General features: G+C 37.9%; 2 protein-coding genes across 5 annotated transcripts; one reads left to right on the forward strand and one right to left on the reverse strand.

The window, feature by feature from the left end:
* Nucleotides 1-1729: 1729 nt before the first annotated feature.
* LOC135598580 (uncharacterized) lies at nt 1730-7628 on the forward strand. Its single transcript, XM_065092619.1, has 5 exons — nt 1730-2660; nt 5038-5096; nt 5651-5779; nt 6837-6972; nt 7086-7628. Exons 1-5 carry the CDS (start codon nt 1956-1958, stop codon nt 7401-7403), a joined length of 1347 nt encoding a protein of 448 aa, XP_064948691.1. The 5' UTR covers nt 1730-1955; the 3' UTR covers nt 7404-7628.
* Nucleotides 7629-8104: 476 nt separating this feature from the next.
* Nucleotides 8105-17841, reverse strand: LOC103983160 (beta-amylase 2, chloroplastic). Of its 4 annotated transcripts, none has more exons than XM_009400346.3 (10): nt 16610-17841; nt 15771-16061; nt 15608-15685; nt 15291-15494; nt 13941-14135; nt 13141-13305; nt 12662-12922; nt 11898-12116; nt 9885-10104; nt 8105-8527 (listed from the first exon to the last, which is right to left on the reverse strand). In XM_009400346.3, exons 1-10 carry the CDS (start codon nt 17057-17059, stop codon nt 8502-8504), a joined length of 2109 nt encoding a protein of 702 aa, XP_009398621.1. In that variant the 5' UTR covers nt 17060-17841; the 3' UTR covers nt 8105-8501. The 4 variants fall into 4 exon arrangements, with proteins under 4 accessions (XP_009398621.1, XP_064948692.1, XP_018685596.2 ...); XM_065092620.1 differs by lacking the exon at nt 16610-17841 and adding an exon at nt 16158-16448; XM_018830051.2 differs by lacking the exons at nt 8105-8527; nt 16610-17841 and adding exons at nt 9218-9343; nt 16158-16389.
* Nucleotides 17842-18149: the final 308 nt, after the last annotated feature.

An 18149-nucleotide genomic window follows, 5' to 3' on the forward strand; every position in this document is an offset into this window, starting at 1 on the left:
TGTTTACTTGTCACATCAGTAGTAGAACTTTGACTTCAATCATTTGATCGTTTGGGAATATATTTATATTTTTAATATATGTTGATAAAATAATTGAAGTGTTTTACAAATAATAGATAAATTTTGTATTTTAAATATAAATCGACATAAGCATTGTTTGATAAATTAATATTTTAAAATTTATTGAATATTATGTGATAAATTTAACTTTTTAATATTTAAAATATTTTTTCAAAAACATATAAACATCTATTTATTTACATTAATAGATAAATGAATGTATATGATCTTTAAAAAAAAATGGTCTGGTCCAAATGTATAATAAATATAAAATATAACCATATAAATTAATTTTTAAAAATAAATAAATAAAATTTTAGATTTGTGAGAAAAATAATGATAAAAAAAAATAGAGAGAATTGATGAGAAAATGAGGGTTAGTGTTTCTACTATATAGTGGAAATCTTGTGATTTAGATAATTTCATAATATATTTTTAAATTTTAAAAACTATATTAATGTCATGCAAATTATTGAAATGCTGATGCTAACTGTAAAGTAGTATCATCATTCGAACATGTTTAATATAGCATCCTAATTAAATATGATTTAAAAAATATTAATTCATATTTAAAATATGTATTAGATCCTTAATCCACAAGTGAAATATGTTCGTAAATACAATTTTTAAGTGACATCACCCATCATCTCAACTCTTTCTTTTTGTCTTTTTTGAAAATTAACGAGATTGGACCACAAGTGCAGGCATCTGATTGATTGCTGGTTGTGTAGTGAGAAAATGGATCTTTCAATCATTGCATGAAGACACAAATCCTAACTTTCATGAAACACATGCCTTCTTTTCTTAATTTATATTTGGATCTATTCAATCCGCTGAATTTGTGTTTGGCTATTCCTTGACTATTCAAATCTATGAATAAAGATTTTATATTTTTTTACTATTAAAATCTATTATTATATTACATAGTTGATAGAATTCATGTTCAAGTTTATGTGAGAACTAAATAAAAATTATTTTTTAAAAATATACTATACTCAAAATTAGTTTAGTATCTCTTAATGAATTTGGATTAAAAAAGATAAAATTCACACTATATAATCTATTTTATATTTCAACTCTTATCGTTTAATATTATCAAACTTCGTTATTAAAGCATTCCGAAATTTTTAATTCCTCGTATGAAATTCGATCGAATATTCATTAGTTATCTTTAGTATTTTGATTCTTATATTTTTAAAATTATATTATGATTATTATATTTATAAAAGTATAATATTTAATTTTGTTTCTCTTCGTATCATTGACTTTGTTAATGAAAATATCGTAGGACTTACCACCGAGCACGTACTGACTCTATCAACTTCGATCTATCATTCAACATATACAGTATTTTCATGGTAGAAGAAAAATGAGATTAAATATTTAATATTTATAAATATAAAAATTATAATATAATTTTAAAAAATATAAGGATTGAGATACTAAATATAATTAATTATAAGAGATAATATATATAATAAACCGGTTTATAAGAGATGGTGTTTCTGTTAAACAAGGGATTATAGGGTCATTGAATGAAAATAATGCGTTGGATGCCTCAAGTAGGAAATAAACAAAATATAGGGGCATTTTCATAAATTTACCCCCTAGAAGACACGAAATGGTACTAGTTTTCTTCGTTGCTTCGCCACGGAATTGTGCTCCCTTCCTCTCTCTCTCTCTCTCTCTTCTCTCTCTCTCTCCAGTTCCAAGATCCAAACTTTGACCCCTGCAGAAGTTCCAAATCTCATCTGTTTTGATCCCCAGTCGAATCCAAATCCATCCCACGTCGGAAAGATCCTGCCTTTATCAGTGTTTCCGGGTCAAAATCTCACCTTTATCGGGAAATTGCTGCCGCGACGACGGCGATGCTCGGTAGGTAGGCACTCCCGCCGATGTCGATCGTCTGCGGCATCCCCCTCCTCGAGTGCGTCTACTGCCTGGCGTGCGCCCGCTGGGCGTGGAAGCGCTGCCTCCACAGCGCTGGGCACGACAGCGAGACCTGGGGCCTCGCCTCTGCCGACGAGTTCGAGCCCGTGCCCCGCCTCTGCCGCTACATTCTCGCCAACTACGAGGACGACCTCGACAACCCCCGCCACGCGCTGCCGGGACTGGAGGCCGTGAACCCCCGATGGGTGGTGCGCAAGAAGTCGTATCGGGACACTCACCGCCGCGCACCGCCTTACCTGATCTACCTCGATCACGATCATTGCGACATAGTCGTCGCAGTGAGAGGCCTAAACTTGGCCAAGGAGAGCGACTACGCCGTCCTGTTGGATAATAGCCTGGGGAAGAGGAAGTTCGATGGAGGGTATGTGCACAATGGCCTGCTGAAGGCGGCGGGGTGGGTATTGGACGCCGAGTGTGATATCCTGAGAGAACTGGTGGAGAAGCATTCAAACTACACGCTTACTTTTGCGGGGCATTCTCTGGGGTCAGGAGTGGCCGCAATGTTAGCCATGGTGGTCGTCCAAAACAGAGACAAGTTGGGAAATGTGGAGAGGAAGAGGATTAGGTGCTTTGCGATTGCGCCCGCAAGGTGTATGTCGTTAAACCTGGCTGTCAGATATGCAGATATAATTAACTCTGTTGTACTTCAGGCAAGAACTCTTCTGCTGTAATTTTTATGCCCTCAATTCTTGTTGTTGAATGTTCTCTTCTTTTATTTGGTTTGATAAAGTGTCACTGAAAATATTTTTACTTTTTTTCTAGCCTGTTAAGATCATCTTTTTCTTTTCTCACAGCATTCATCCATTTGGATACTACTTAACCTGCTGATGGACTCCACATGACTTAATCAACTCTTGCAGTGGATAGTGACAAACTCCATGTCAATTCTATTTTTGTTGCAAAATCCGGTTGAATGACTTTTGAATTTTGTCATGGTACATTATTAGTCTCATGGAATTTATTGAATGATGGACCAACAATATGTGACTTCTCCTTGTGTATATGAACAATCATCTGTTTATGTTGTATTTCCATGTAGATTTACTACAACAGACATTGTATCTAGGAGAAAACAGAGAGAAATGTTTCTAAAACCATCATATGTGAAGATACTAGTTTAGCTTGAAGTTGACAATTCTTAGCTCAAATTCCTGATATATCTCTTGATATCCAACAAAAGAGATTTATTTTGATCTTGAAGTCATTTAAAATAATCGGAAATACTTAAAAACCAAAATATAAATTATGAAAGCTTTCTAGTAACTTATTCGTTATGAAGAACAGACTGAGCAGTGTCAAGAAATGATACTGCTCCATGATGTATGAACTTTGAAGACAGAAGATATTGATCTAAGCAACTTAAGATGTACTATGAGAACATTTTGACTATTTTGGATATTTTGTAGAGTAAATTAACATATGAGCTAAACTGTAGAATGCAAATCATTTTGCTGTTAAAATCTTCATTTAGGTTCTCACTATTAGATATTTAGGCTATTACTAGACATCTGGTTTCACTCATGTGCGGTGAGCTTTCTTTCAGTAAATTTATGCATTACTGCATTATGCATAAGTATACGACTGTCCTTTGCTGAACCCTCAAGGTAAGCAGCAACAGAAAGTTCCTAAGGTGATACCAAGAAGGCAAGCTACCAAGTTTTCAAAGAATTATAGAATTTTAAATGTTGTCTTTTTTATTATTTTAAGTGTTGCCTTCTTTACTCTCCTGCAGTATAGCACTTACGGTCATACCGATAGCATGCTTTATTCAACAGATACCACTGCATGGTTGTTCGACTTTTCGTGCAAGAATTAATGTCCTACACATATTTGATCCTGTACTTTTGGTCATAATCCATGCTCTGATTGCTAAGGACTTTAGCATCATTGTGAAGATCATGGATATCCTGTATTCGGATGAATCACTCACATTTTAATTGTCCATGATGATAATTGTTGTATTTTTAACATATTACAAGAAAAATGTGCATATCTCTGTTCCAACTAATTCAGGAGGAGTTCCATAGGATAAAATAATTACCAAGATGTAAGTTATTAAATTTGACCACAAGATGTGCTTTACTTCTAAGTTTCACTACCACTATATGTACTAGCTTATGATTTTCAGAAATGTTTCTTTGAGATAAGTTATACAACATCATGAAGAACTACTTGATGGTTGTAAGTTATTGAGCTTTTGTTGAGACATTAGGGCACAAGTTCAGTCTAAGAAAATTACATTAATTTATGGAAACCCACTAGTTCTGGACAAGTTAAGAGACACCAAATTTGCATAGCATCTTAAAGCCTTGTGACTAACGCATGGCTTAAAAAATAGTATTGTGACTGGAGTGTCATGACTGGCCATGGTAAATTTTTCAAGAAGCTTAATCTTTGTGGCCATCTCGAAAAAAGTTGTCTCGTTGGTAACATTGCTGTTGAATCGTGTAGTTTGATAAATATGGCAAGATCACTTCTGCTTCTATGGGGATGTTGACTTTTATAAACCTGCACGATAGTGGGAAGATTGCTTCTTTTATGATTTCAATCATTTGATAAATTCATTAAAGAAAAAAATTGATAAATTGGTACTAGCATGAGTCTATGACTTAGACCATTATGGCATTAGTTTCAAAATTAAAATTAATTGAATAACATTGTCTAATTTGTTGCTTGCCCTTGAATAATTTTCGTTTAAGGTTTGTAATGGCAATAATATTTTAGGTTGATAGTCACAGTTGGAGGCACCCAAAATGAGATCTTGTTTTGCTGGTTAGAGTCCCTTTAGTTGTTGGGCTAAGTGATATGATCTAGTTTTGAACCAAAGAAAAATATAATTAATGACATCACATTTTTATTATATAACTTGTATTGGCTTAACTAGTTTCTTGCATGCTGCTTTTTGGTACTTTGTTGATCTCTTTAGTGTAGAAATTTTTATGGATATTGAAACTTTTTTCCTGGATATATAGTCCTCATTCACTTTTCTCTATATATCAACCTTGACTATGAGTGTTCTGATGCCAGGATGATTTCTTACCTAGAACAGCTACTCCATTGGAAGACATTTTCAAGTCTCTCTTCTGGTAAATGCAATGCAGTAGTGTCTCTAGTCAGTTTTTCTTAATACTCTTATTTATCAAACAATATCTCTAGAAACACCTATAAAACATTGTTCACTGTTTTTCTTAATACTTCACCAAGCAGCTTTATGGTATCTCCAAAACTACTGGTATGATGAAAAGTTTGGTAAAACATTGAAGAACTAGTATTTAAAGCTTGTTGTTCATCTTTTGAACTTGAGAATTCCTTACTCTTTTCAGGTTTGCATTTCATTATTATTTATTCTTTAGATTAGCCCAGTGTTAAGCCAAAGATAGGTTTATCTGAAGATTGATACATAGTTACATACAAATTACAATTAGTTAAAATTTCTTTAAACATGTATGACAGCTTAGATTAGTTACATACAAATTACCATTTAATTTAGTTAGTGGTGTCGACTGCAGAAAAGTTGTGATTGATTGCTAAGTAGAGTTTGTTCTGGTTTTCAAGTTTTGTTCTGTTCTTATGAGATTATTTATAGGACTTATGGAGTTAAATTTATTTAAGATAGATTGTATGGTCTTTTCATCAACAGCTTGCCTTGTCTGCTATGCCTAAGATGCATGAGGGACACATGTATTCCTGAAGATGTGAAGTTAAAAGATCCAAGAAGGCTTTATGCACCCGGTCGGCTTTATCACATTGTTGAAAGAAAACCATTCAGGTGCGGTTTTTTATAAAGATTGCTGGTCATCTTATATTGAATTTGACACTGGCCATCTAAGCAGAACAAATGTGTTTTTCGCCTCTTTTAGTGTTTAAAAACTTTATTTTGTTTTTGTAAACAGAACTAGCAACTGATATCTTAACTTGGGAATCAGCATTATTATGCATCATTAACAATATCTTTTGACATCCATATGTAACATGGCATCAGTACTTCAGTTAATTCTTTTGGCATTCAGTCTCTTGAACTTTGCCACCTTTATTTTTATTATCATTCTCGTGAGTGGCACTCTGTTTATTTACAATGTGTGTGTGTGTGTGTGTGTGTATATACACACACACACTCAATTTTTCTCTTCATTAGTAGTAAGCAGCCAGTCTAAGAAAACATTATTTCTCAGTCCTATGCTTCAGTTAGTATACTACCATTCTCTTGCCTTTATTTTATCTGCATCGGTTATTTGTTCTGGACCATATCTATTTTACTTCATTGTTGAACAGGCGCTTGCATGATAGCTTTATATGGAATTAGCTGTATCATATCCAGATAGAGTTGTGATTTAGCATATCCATCCCATTGCCAGCCACTTGTGTATCAGCTTGCATAATTTGAGAACCTCCTGTGATTTTATTGTACACCATATCCATCTGACTAGTCTGTTGGATCTGTCCCATCCATGTTTTCCTTAGTTTTTCTTTTCTATTTAGTGTCTCTTTGTGAGTCACTGGATTAATATCTGTTAACTAAAGAAAGATATGATCAAGAACCTTTTTCGGTCCGTGTTGGTTTTCATAATTAATATCAGTGTCTCTTTGTGAGTCACTGGATTAATATTTATTATGTTTTAATTGCATTATAACAATTATATCTTTGTCATTGAGATGGCAGAAAGAGGAACATCCATCATTGATTAAGTATGATTAATGCCGAAGCATATAGGTGCTAAGATTTACAATTTCACGATTAAAGAAGTTAATAATCTGATGATGATGTTATTAGACAGAGTTATGGTATAATAATATAGATTGACATTATGCTTCTCAATTTGATAAAGGTTTGGAAGATATCCACCAGTTGTTCGAACAGCAGTACCAGTCGATGGGAGATTCGAGCATATCGTTCTTTCCTGCAATGCCACATCTGATCATGCTATAATTTGGATAGAGAAAGAAGCGCAGAGGGCCTTAGATGTAAGTAATGTTCATTCATGTCCTTGCACTCTTTTTATCCGAGTGTTCCATAACGTGTTTGTCAGATTTCAATTGAATCAACCATGCTACAAACCCTAATATATCAAATGCAGATGATATTTCATAAGGAACAGACCATGGACATTCCAGCAAAGCAGAGGATGGAGAGGCAGGAAACACTAGCCAAAGAACACAGAGAGGAGCACAAGGCAGCCCTAAGAAGGGCCGTTACATTGTCTGTTCCAGATGCCTTTTCGCCAACAGCCTACGGCACATTTGATGAGAAAACTAGTGAGGCGGAAGATGATGATTCGCAGGCCTCCTCTACCAGGAGCCGGCAAAGGATGAGTTGGAATGAGCTGATCGAGCGAATTTTTGAGAAGGATGAATCCGGACACATGGTGCTTCGCAAATCGACATCAAACGGTTGATACTTCTTTTTGTCAACACATGGTTGGCATTTGCCAGTTTTTCATGTGCTCAACAACTCGTGGACATCTTTGTTTCTCTTTTTCTTTGCTGTCAATAAGTCATCTATTTTTCATATTCTTGATGCATGTATGAGTGAGTAAAAGAAGATAAAGATGATGTCTCAAACTTTCTGTTGGTTCTATATTATTTCAGTTGATGTGTAATAACATCGACGCTTAATGCAACTCATCTTCCGACTATTTCTTCAACTCATTTTTGGGGGTTGAAGGAAAACTTTTGGTTCCCACAAAAGTTGAACTACGACCAGATAAGAAGAGTTAACCATGATTACTGTGTGATTGAAGTAATTTGCTTCTCATGTTGCACATTCTTTGCCCAAAATGAAGAATGTAACGCATGCATTAAGAGCCTATTCTTGCACTAACTCATCACAAGTTTGACTGAAACATTTAGCTTCTTAGATAAAGTCACCTTAGAAACTACAGATTAATCGCTGCACCAACCAACACTTCCAACCAGTAATCCATAGGTCAAATGTTCTTGATTCATTAACTTTAATATGATGAAATCATCATAAATCAACAGGCAAATCCAAAGAAACAGGTAATCACAAAATGGCCTGCTCAGAATCTCTTAATGCACTTAAAAGAAGGTTGGATTTATAAACAAAGAAGAATTAAACTTTTGTGCAACAAGAATCTAACATCTTTCGGAATCAATTATATATGCTTGTTTCATTGAGTATGAACAAAGATGACCCCAGAGAGTCACCAGTTTAACTAGGTTAGATTGCAGGATGAAGTTGTGGACTCGTAAGACTTTGTTGACATTTCCTGGAAATTAAGACATACAATGAATTTACAGAACTGGAGCTCCCCATTTCCTTCCAAGTAAATACAGCACCTCTTTCATAGATATCAAAGGAATTGCAATATGGCTCCATCATGACATTGCTTATAAAAATTATTTTCATGATCTGGAAAGAGTCTCCTTAAGCTACTACAGCGAATGAACAAAGGTGTCCTACATCTGTCAAGAAGTATATTACCTTCGGGGAGGGATGAAGCTGATAACAAGTTAGGGCTTCAACCCCCTCGTCATCTACACATTGGAACACTCTCGCCTGCATGAGAATAATAGCAATGTTACACAACAAATATGAATGTGGATGAACAAATGATTAAAGATAACTGCCGCTTCAATAGATTCCATTAGCCAACTTTTATAACGAACATCATAGTTGCAATTAAGTCTTATGGGTTATGAAAAGAGAGCACAAACATCTTCGCTTCAATCAGAGGATTTTGCTAGTGAGCACCATCCAGGTTAGAAGTGTGTAAAAGACTTAAAAAGACTTTTGCCCTATTAGCGCAAACCACTTCACGAATTTTTCTTGTGACACTTCATTCTCTACACATAATTCAGAAGTGCCATATGATGTCCACACTCCTCAATCAGCTGTCCAAGTTTTGATTTATTCTCTAGCATTTAATATCTCCCTAACAATCTAATGGCTTTAGATTTTTTCTTTTTGTTTTCTTTTTTTTCCACATCCTTCTTTACCAACCTAATCTCTTTTGGTATCCTCCTCTTAGAATTAACCGTTATCCTAGACGATAGTCCTTAAGCAAATAGTTCAGGACTCCTTACCAAAAGAAATATTTCATGAAATAAAATAAGAGATCAACAAATTTAGTAATAAGAAATAGAAACTAGCTATTTACAGTAACCTCATGATTCATAGAAATATATAAATAAACATCATATCCATGAGAATCCTAACTCCATGTGAGGGGAAAGAAGAGTGTTGTTCTGTATCTTTCTTTTCTTACCTTTTTGGGTGGATAGGTGGGCGAGGGTGGGTGTTTTTCGTTTTTTGGCAGGGTGACTGAGGGTTCCAAAACACAGCCTCAAGACAACTCTTCAAGACAATCCAAATCTAAGATTTTGAAAAATGGATATGATAATGCAATTTGTAAAGCATAAGACGAATGAAAATGAAAATTTTCCACACATCCAATTCCTATATTGTATCTTAATTATCATGGGAAGACTTCATTTCTGTATGAGAGAAGTATTGTCTCTAAGGCACATAAGAAAGAAAAAGTGATAAATATTAGTCTATTTGCCAAATTTGATTCATGGACCATTACAAAATATTTTATATAATGCATCCGATAGCTAGTTGTAGCAGGTATATAGGTAAAGAATTTGATGGGCAATGTGAAGACTAAAAGAGCTTTAAAACACTAGTTTTATCTAGTTATGAAATAAGGCACATGCAGCATAAAATTTTATTCTTGGGATCAAAGCATGATCGACCATGATGCATTATACAGATTAGGCACCCAACAGGGGCATAGGAAACTTCATTAGAAAAACTATCATCAGAGTTGGAATGATTTAGACTTCCAGAAAAGATACTTGTTTGTTTGTAAAAATTCTCCAAATACAGTATAAAAAAGTTGCTATGTGTTTACCATGCATTTGTTTGACAAAGCGCTCGAACTCTAATAAGTTGTGGTTTTGCATGAGAACTGGGCTTAGCCTAAGAAAGGTGAAAGATGATAAGTGCCGTCCATCAGGATCATTCAGTGGCTTGGCACTTTCCAATATCTTATTGTAACTGTCTCTGTCATAGCAGGGGAGAGCATTTTCGCTTGCCACAGGTATACCAACATCCCAGGCAGCATTCAGTACCTGACAGTAGCAACAAAGTCAGTAACAAGTCAATGTGAGTAGTACAGAATATAATTAATACGCATGCAATAACAGAACTTTGACAATAGTTCCACATCCCCAGCTTTAGCAGTGATTATGAAGAGTAGACAAGAAGGATAAGTAATGTAAAGCCATGAAATGGAAGTCAGACGCCAATAAGGAGGATAGTTCAAGACAACAGAATCAAGAATTTAATTACGTATCCTACATCAGAGCTCATTTTATCTATCTTAACTGAGTTCATTTTCGTTGTCTCTGTCATAGAAGCAAAAAGCATTTCCCTAGCCACAACAGGTATACCATTGTCCATGCAACTTGTAGCAACAAATTAGTAGAGAGACAATGTATGTCAATGGGTAGTACAACACCATACCAGCATGCATATGCATACTAATAACACACCACTAGTTAAAAATGTGATACAAGAGACCATACACAAGACCGAGACATGATCTAAATCCATGTAATGCAAGTCAGATGCCTACAACTGAGAACAAGTTTGAAACAACAGAGATAACTGGATATTAATTATTTATTCTAAATTAGAGATCTTTTGTAGTATTTTATTCTATGAAATTACAGTGCCATGTAAATTACAAAAAAAGAAGATAAGCTGATTTTAATACTATACATCATGCAAGAACCCTTAGATACCATCACTAGCTCATGAGTCAAAACTATTGTCTATATCTCTATTGTTCCCAAAAGTTTCATATAAACAATACAATCACTGCTGTGTATATATGACAGCAGATTTAGAGACACTCCTAAAGAAGCCACTCAAAACCTGAAGCAAGTTAAAACATCCAAAGAATAGCGATATCATATATTAATTATTCAAATACATTTCATTTGGGTCAATTGAAGACCCTATGGAAAAGAAACCATCGTATCTCCATGCATTCTTCCCAAAGCCAACGGCAGCAACCATCGGTGGCTTCCTTCATGTCACTTTGCTCCTCCCTGTGATATTCACTGTCAATCATAAAATAATCACTTCATTCTCTACCTCCAGTCGGCGCCCTAGATAATGCCACTTTCAATTCCAAGAGCACTAATTCCCCTTGTCTAACTCTACCTCTATGCCCTAGATAATCCTTGTGATTTGGATAAAGGATGAATTAATCAAAGAACTCAAAAGTAAATCATTGAGCATGTTATGCTTACAGAAACCAATGGGCTATGTTGTTTGTCTGATATGCTGATGTCAAATATCAATGGTGTTAGGAGTATGGCAATATGACAAACTCTTGTTGTGTGTGCCTCCCGTACATGTACTTGGTTATACAAATTATGAGCACAAGTGAATGTTAATTGGATCAGAAGCACTATAATTCTCAAAATTTATGAGAACCCTTAGGTTAGACTTTTAACATGATTACCAGGAAGATGCATGCAGATAGAAAGGGAAAGACTTAAAGTGAAATGGCAAGCTTTAAATTGTTGAATTAACTGTCCCAACTAATGAATATTTTAGGAGGTGAAGGATTTGAAGTGGTCATTTGAATACAATAATGAGGAATAAACATGTAGATAAGAAAATAAGCAGTAACCAGAATCTTGGTTCTATATACACTTGAGACCAAGTCATTCTTTGTACCAAGATGTAGCATTTGCCAAAAAAAAAAAAAGTTTCTACAAGTTTAGTTTTCTCACAAGGATTGCTGTCCTAGATCATAAACATATTAAAACCAAATATTAACATGTGCTGCTCATGGGGGACAAATATGCTTTGAAAGAAACTATAAATGTTAGCCTTTGGGACTTTCTACCTGCCAGACCAAACCTTCAGGATCCGCCATTGCCTCTGGAAAGTCCTCATAGTGATCCAATGTGTGCAATTCAGTACAAGTGAAGTTCAAAGCTGCACCATGCTTCTTTAACATTGATGCTATTGGAGCATAGCCATCACGATTACATGGGTTGTAAAAACCAGCAGTCAATTCAGCAGCATGACTCGCTGTTTTATACCACCAGTGGATACCAGATATCTGTTTCAATCAGAAAAGGTAATATTAAACTAATGAATTAGAAACAAGGTTATTTCTTCAAAATAGATAAACAAGAACTGCACAGATACAAACATGAAACTCCAACACATTGGATAAGACCATGACATTAAGTAATGAAACAAATTATATTAACATGGATTAATGAAAATAAACTAAATTCTACGGAATCCAGGAAAAACTACATGGTTCTCTGTTTTATTAAGAAACAAAGTAGCTGCAAGTAAACAATGAAGACGTTGAGGACAAGCATTTTTCTTGAGACTAACCCATCTTTACAAACACCATGTTCACTTAACAAAATTGTTTAGTCCAGACATCTAGACAAACTTTCCTAGGTTAGGAAAGAAACCTAGAATTCAAAGTAAAATCTTTCCAGCCAAGGCCACATGAATATGTGAAGCAGTTACTTGTTGGTTTAATCATTAAAAAAGCTAATGCCATTACAAGTAAAGTTGCTTTCTATATATGTTTATGAAGGACAAATGAGAAAGCATTTTTTTCATAAACCAACAATCGAAACTGACCTTAACAGCAATGGATGAGCCATCAAAGGCCAATTTAGCCAGAAATAATACACTGTCACCATGTTCCACCAACACTTGCGAGTACCAACCAAGAAAGAATCTACCATATTGACTATTATATTCTCCTCCATCACATAAGAATCCGGTTTCATGAGGTTGGGAGTTATAGGAACCTGCATTATGTGGTCCTCTTGCCCATACAGAGTGGCCCCTAGCGTCTGCTGCTTTTTTCAAACTTTTCTGCAAGAACGAATCATAACACTGGAAAAGAGAACTATCATCAATAAATATCAGAGATGATCCACATTAAAGATGTTTAGTGGCTTAAACAGTAACAAACAGGAGTGCAAAGTATATTGACATGAAAGTTGAGACAACAATGGGAAGAGAACAAAAATTCAACTCTCTGTAATTACCTGCAGCTGTCAGAAGATTCATTGTACAACTTAAGGGAGGAGAAAAATTGGGATAGTGCCTACCTGAAATTCTCCGATGCCAGGATATCTCCATCCATGCCTCACAGGATAAGATGGGTAACGTAACTCTCCATAAGGACCTAACCCAATCTCAATCTCACAGATAGTACCATCCTCAAAGAATTCATCAAATTCTACCCTGAAGCTCCTCATGAAGTCAAAATAGACCTACAAGAAATTTTAATAAGAATTAAAAGATTAATGTCCAAACTTCAGTCATTTGGCATATTATAAAAGTGTGACCTCTGTCCATCCAAAAAAAAGACCTGTGAATAAACCAAAATAAATTCAGAATAAAGTGAAATACAAGTCAGCCATTACTTTAGTGTGCAAAGCTCATTTAACTATAAAAAATAAATAGCAACTAAGCATATTTAACTTTGACTTACCATAAAAAAAATCCAATGAAATTTCCACACATCTTTTAGATTTTAGTTCATTTACCCGAGTCCCATTCTTTCTAGTTATGCAAGAAACATCAAAGGTCAAAACACTTTATCCTCTGTGCATAACCAAAAATCCTTCCATTGATTATGTATTCTTGAATTTAAATTGTAGTGAAAATAGAGACTATGGTTAGTCTTTGAAACTTTTCCCCTTCTGGACCATATACAAACTAAAACCTTCTTATGATAATACAAAAGGAAGAATGGATATATCCATATATGATGAATGAAAACGAAGTACAAAGATAATGCTGGCACAGGTTTGGCCTACCAGTACTTCTAAGAGTCAATAAATTCTCTTAGTTCTCTTAACTAATATAGAGAACACACAATGATGTTCATTTTGAAGATGAATACCTCAAGTGCTGTTCGGCCTAGTAAGACTCTTTCCTTGTCCACACCCCAAGAAAGACATTCTGGGTTGCATCTTCCTTCTGAATCTGTGAAATAAATGTTTGGATTGCTTCTGCCAATTTCTGCCACCCATTGAGGCAGAGGAATACACATATCATCTCCAACCTTACCTCCACATTCATGAAATGACATGACAACCTTGAAAGAACAAAAGAATCTAATTATCAGATCAAACACACCAGGAGGTTTGCATTATCTGCAAAGAGTATATGGATGCTACAAACTTTTGGTGTAAAAGGGAAAATCAAGAAATTAGAGACAATTAAGATTAAGTAAATATATAAACACAAGTTGCTATCGAACTGATATGATAATTAATCAGTATTCAGGTTACCCAGAAGAAGTCCTAAAAATAATCGTTACCAGCCACAGCTTGTCTTAATTACCCAATATTGTCACCCCAAATAACCCACCTCAACATTTAAGCCACATTTAAATTTAGCCTAGAAAACATGCTTAGACAATCAGTTCCTTCCATTTTCAAAGAAAAGCCTCTATATGTAGCTCTACAAGTACAAGGTTATAAGTACATCTCCAATGTAAGAACATATTGTACTGTTCAACGTAGTAGAAGCATATTTAAGATGGAAGAGAGAAACTTTAGGTCAGATTTAAGAAGTCCCCTGATCTTACAAATCATATACTTCACAAAATCTTTGTATGAATTACAGGGGGCTAATATCTTTTTGAGAGGTTAGCAAAAGAATAATCAACATTTGTTTACATACAGAAACTCCAAGATAGCTCTGCCACTACTGGAAATTAAGGTTCACAATTTGGCAGACCAGTTTGGTTCTCATGTCTGATAAAACAGATGGAGTTTTACAGGTCATGCCTGTTCAAGATGAGGGCCCATTGCTGAACAATTACCAGATCTTTAGCCTAAGACACCATACAAATTTCAGCTTGAACCTTACCTGGAGCTTATTAAGAGAGTATATGTATTGCACATTTGCACATATTATATAAATCTATAACAAAAGTTGTCTAGTTAGGTACCATAACAAAATTGTAGTTCTAGTAATGGAATCTTCATCATAGCTTGTGGAAAAGACCAGCAAAAGTGTCCACCTTCTATCTCCAACTTCACTAGAATGCACAGTTGCATACATAGACAGATTCTCTAGATGCTCGTGTGAGAGGTGATAAACAAATGAAGCAATCACATGTTGCATTAAACTGCAAAAGTTTTGGCCAAGAGCAACAGCATTTGTTTTGCCAAAAAAATTAATAGCCATGCACTGAGAGTCCATAACTCTGCAAATGAAATAACAAGAAAACAAAAAAGTTTACCTGCAACTTGAGCTTTGTATCTCGCACAATCTGGAAAAGGTGCATGTAACCCTTCCAATTGTACTGCTGCGGGATATGGGCCTCAACTATCCCCCACCAGCAGTCTACCATCACACCATCGACCCCTATGGATTTCAATTTCTTCAGCTGCTCCATTAGACCGTCCGGATCAACCAGCTCACAATACGTATTGACTACACCCAGCTATCATCACAATAGACAAAAACAAATATGCAAAAAAAAAATCACTAGGATTAAGTTAAAAAGTCATAGTAATCTTATCTACTCAGATAAAAATCACAGCTACAAGAACGTACAGGAAGCATAACATAAACCGGGACATAAGGGGAGCCTGCAAAGTCCCGCTCCGGCATCCTGGGGATTAGATCCATCAACTACATTTCAAACACTACGATCAGTAAATGCAGCAAAATCTATGAATGCCAAGTCAATAACAGGGCCAAGAACAAGTTTTGCTACCTGCTTGTCGTTGCCGGAGTCGGTGCTGCTGCCGATAAGAGGGGAGCTGTCGGCGACCTTTTCTCCAGCTCGGCTGGCTCCTGCCACGGGGACGACGCTGCGGCAGTGGCCGTCGTAGGCGGAGATGGGAGGGGTGAAGACGCCCTTAAGACGGCCAGAGGGGTGGTCCAGCGTGCGGAGGGCGCCGGCGGGGGCGATGCCCCTGAAGGGCGGAGTAGGGGACGGCGGGGCGGCTGTGGCAGTGGGCGTAGCTGGGATGGCGACGGCGGCGGCGGCGGCGGGCCTCCCGACCTGCAAGACGGCGGCGCAGAATAAGCCCATGGGCGGAAGTAACGTCAGCATGTCTCCCATCTCAAGAAGAGAAATAATTATAGTATCATCGACTACTTTGGGAAGTGGAATTGCGAGACACAGATGGCTGTCGAGCCGCAATTGGCACGGAAAGGTTACTGTTTTGCCAAAGCGTAGATCCATCAAGATCACTGTTTGCTACTCTTTTCTTGATTCCTATGTTACTGGCGGAGAAATGGCAGCAAGCATATGCTTCACTATGAGCATGTGGAGAGCTTCGAGGGGGGTGGCGTGTGGTGTAATGGATCGCTTGGGTGGCACATGGAAGGAAGCGAGAGTGCATGTGATGTGGTGGATGGGGTTTATAGGCAAAGTAAGACGTCAAGAAACGCCAAATGACCAAAAGCCACCAATAAGCATCCCCAGAATTCTCTTCCTCGCGTTTATTTCTCATAAACAGATGGGGAAAAAAAAGGGGGGCAAAGAAACGAAAACGAAAACAGAAAACAAAAGCAAAAGAGGGGGAGGAGGAGAGAGAGAGAGGAGACCTGGGAAGAAGGGAAGGTGGTGCCGTCGGGGAGGACGACCCAGCCGGCCTCGCGGGCGAGGGCGGCGATGACCTCGTTGATGTCGGCGCGGACGCGGAGGTTGTAGTTGCCGTGACGGCGGAGGCCCGCAAGGATCCGGCCGGTGATCGCGCGCCGGTGCCGCTCCCGCAGCTTGGTACGCTCCTTCTCCTCCGCCGGCCTGCTCCGCCGTGATCCCGATCCCGATCCCGACGCCGACGCAGGAGCGTCCGCCCGGTCCCCAGACTCCTGCGGCAGGTCCGGCAGGGCGAGGAAGTACCGGCCGCCGCCGCCGATCTCCACGGCTCCGGCCACCATCGCCCGGATCCTTCCGTCCTCGTCCTCGTCATCCTCTTCCTTCACGTCCATGTCCATCCCCTCCTCCTCTTCCTCCTCGCTCGTCCCTCCCAACTTCTCCATCGCTTGCGCCATCTCTTGCTAAATTTACTATCTTTATCTGCTTCTGCTCCTTCCCTGAGCTTCAAAGATCTAGCAAACGACGCCCCTTACATTTTGGGCGGATCTAAGCTTGGACAACATGGACACAACCGTACCACGAAATCAAAAGGAGCGAATTTGCCAAAATATTTCGCCATCTCCCACGTGGATTTGAGTTCTTCTGCGGACTCTTGCGACTGGATCTCGGTTAACCAAGCCAAAGTGACGAAATTCAACGGAACAAATCAGAAAAGACAGTCCTTTTCTTGATACATCGAATCGGTGAGAGGGAGACGAATCGGAGGTGTTGAGAGCTCGTTCCCCACTACCGGATCCTTCTGCTGGAGGTCCTCCTCCACTCCGGCAGAGGACGAGACCAGATTTCCCCGGCGGGGCTCCGAGGCGGCTCCGGCGTCCTCTAGCGATTGGGCTCGGATGATCGCGGGCCGCGGGCGATCCCTCGACACGCTCCGCCAGCGGGGCCTCGGGCAGCGTCGGCGGCGGGCAGACAGGTGCCGGCGGCGGCCGGAGGCGGGGGGTACCGTGGGAGGGCGGTATGGGGGGAAACTAGGGTTTCGCTCGTGTGCGGCCGCGTGTTTGGGTTTATGATTGGCACGGACGCCTTCGCATGAGTCGCGAGGGGCCGAGGATCCGACGGCTCCGACAGCGACACGTGTGGTAACGCAGATGGCATGGATGATAGCGCGCCGATGGCATGAGGGCCAGCGGCAGTGAGGCACGCTTGAGCGCGACTTTCGTGGTTGCTTCTTTTGCACTTAACGCCCCCTACCCGTGTTGTGATAGTGTGTGTTAAATGGATAGCCCAAGAGTTATGCTCATATTTATTCTAATTATTTTTTTCAGAATTAGCTCGAGAGTTTTCATCATTAATTTAGAATTATTAAAAAATCTCTAATAATATATTTGAATTATTACATATAAGCTCTAAAAGACATCTTTGATAGTAAAAAAGATCCGACGGACCTATGAGTCTTGATTCCTATACTCTTCAATCAATATGGGACTAAATGATATTATAATTAAGATTATTAGAAAATCTCTAGTACTCTATAAAATTTCTAAT

The sequence above is a fragment of the Musa acuminata genome, chromosome BXJ2-1 (assembly GCF_036884655.1).
Source record: "Musa acuminata AAA Group cultivar baxijiao chromosome BXJ2-1, Cavendish_Baxijiao_AAA, whole genome shotgun sequence".
NCBI classification, from domain to species: domain Eukaryota; kingdom Viridiplantae; phylum Streptophyta; class Magnoliopsida; order Zingiberales; family Musaceae; genus Musa; species Musa acuminata.

What these genes read in the sequence shown, in the direction of transcription:
- LOC103983160 (XM_018830045.2), bottom strand. Translation starts at nt 17,059, where the DNA reads ATGGCGCAAGCGATGGAGAAGTTGGGAGGGACGAGCGAGGAGGAAGAG. An exon ending in CCACCTTCCCTTCTTCCCAG is followed by an intron (nt 16,062 to 16,609) that starts GTCTCCTCTCTC and finishes GCCGTCTTGCAG; the next exon opens with GTCGGGAGGCCCGCCGCCGC. An exon ending in ATACAAAGCTCAAGTTGCAG is followed by an intron (nt 14,136 to 15,290) that starts GTAAACTTTTTT and finishes TGTTCTTTCAAG; the next exon opens with GTTGTCATGTCATTTCATGA.
- LOC135598580 (XM_065092619.1), top strand. Translation starts at nt 1,956, where the DNA reads ATGTCGATCGTCTGCGGCATCCCCCTCCTCGAGTGCGTCTACTGCCTG. An exon ending in TTAACTCTGTTGTACTTCAG is followed by an intron (nt 2,661 to 5,037) that starts GCAAGAACTCTT and finishes TTCTGATGCCAG; the next exon opens with GATGATTTCTTACCTAGAAC. An exon ending in AAGCGCAGAGGGCCTTAGAT is followed by an intron (nt 6,973 to 7,085) that starts GTAAGTAATGTT and finishes TATCAAATGCAG; the next exon opens with ATGATATTTCATAAGGAACA.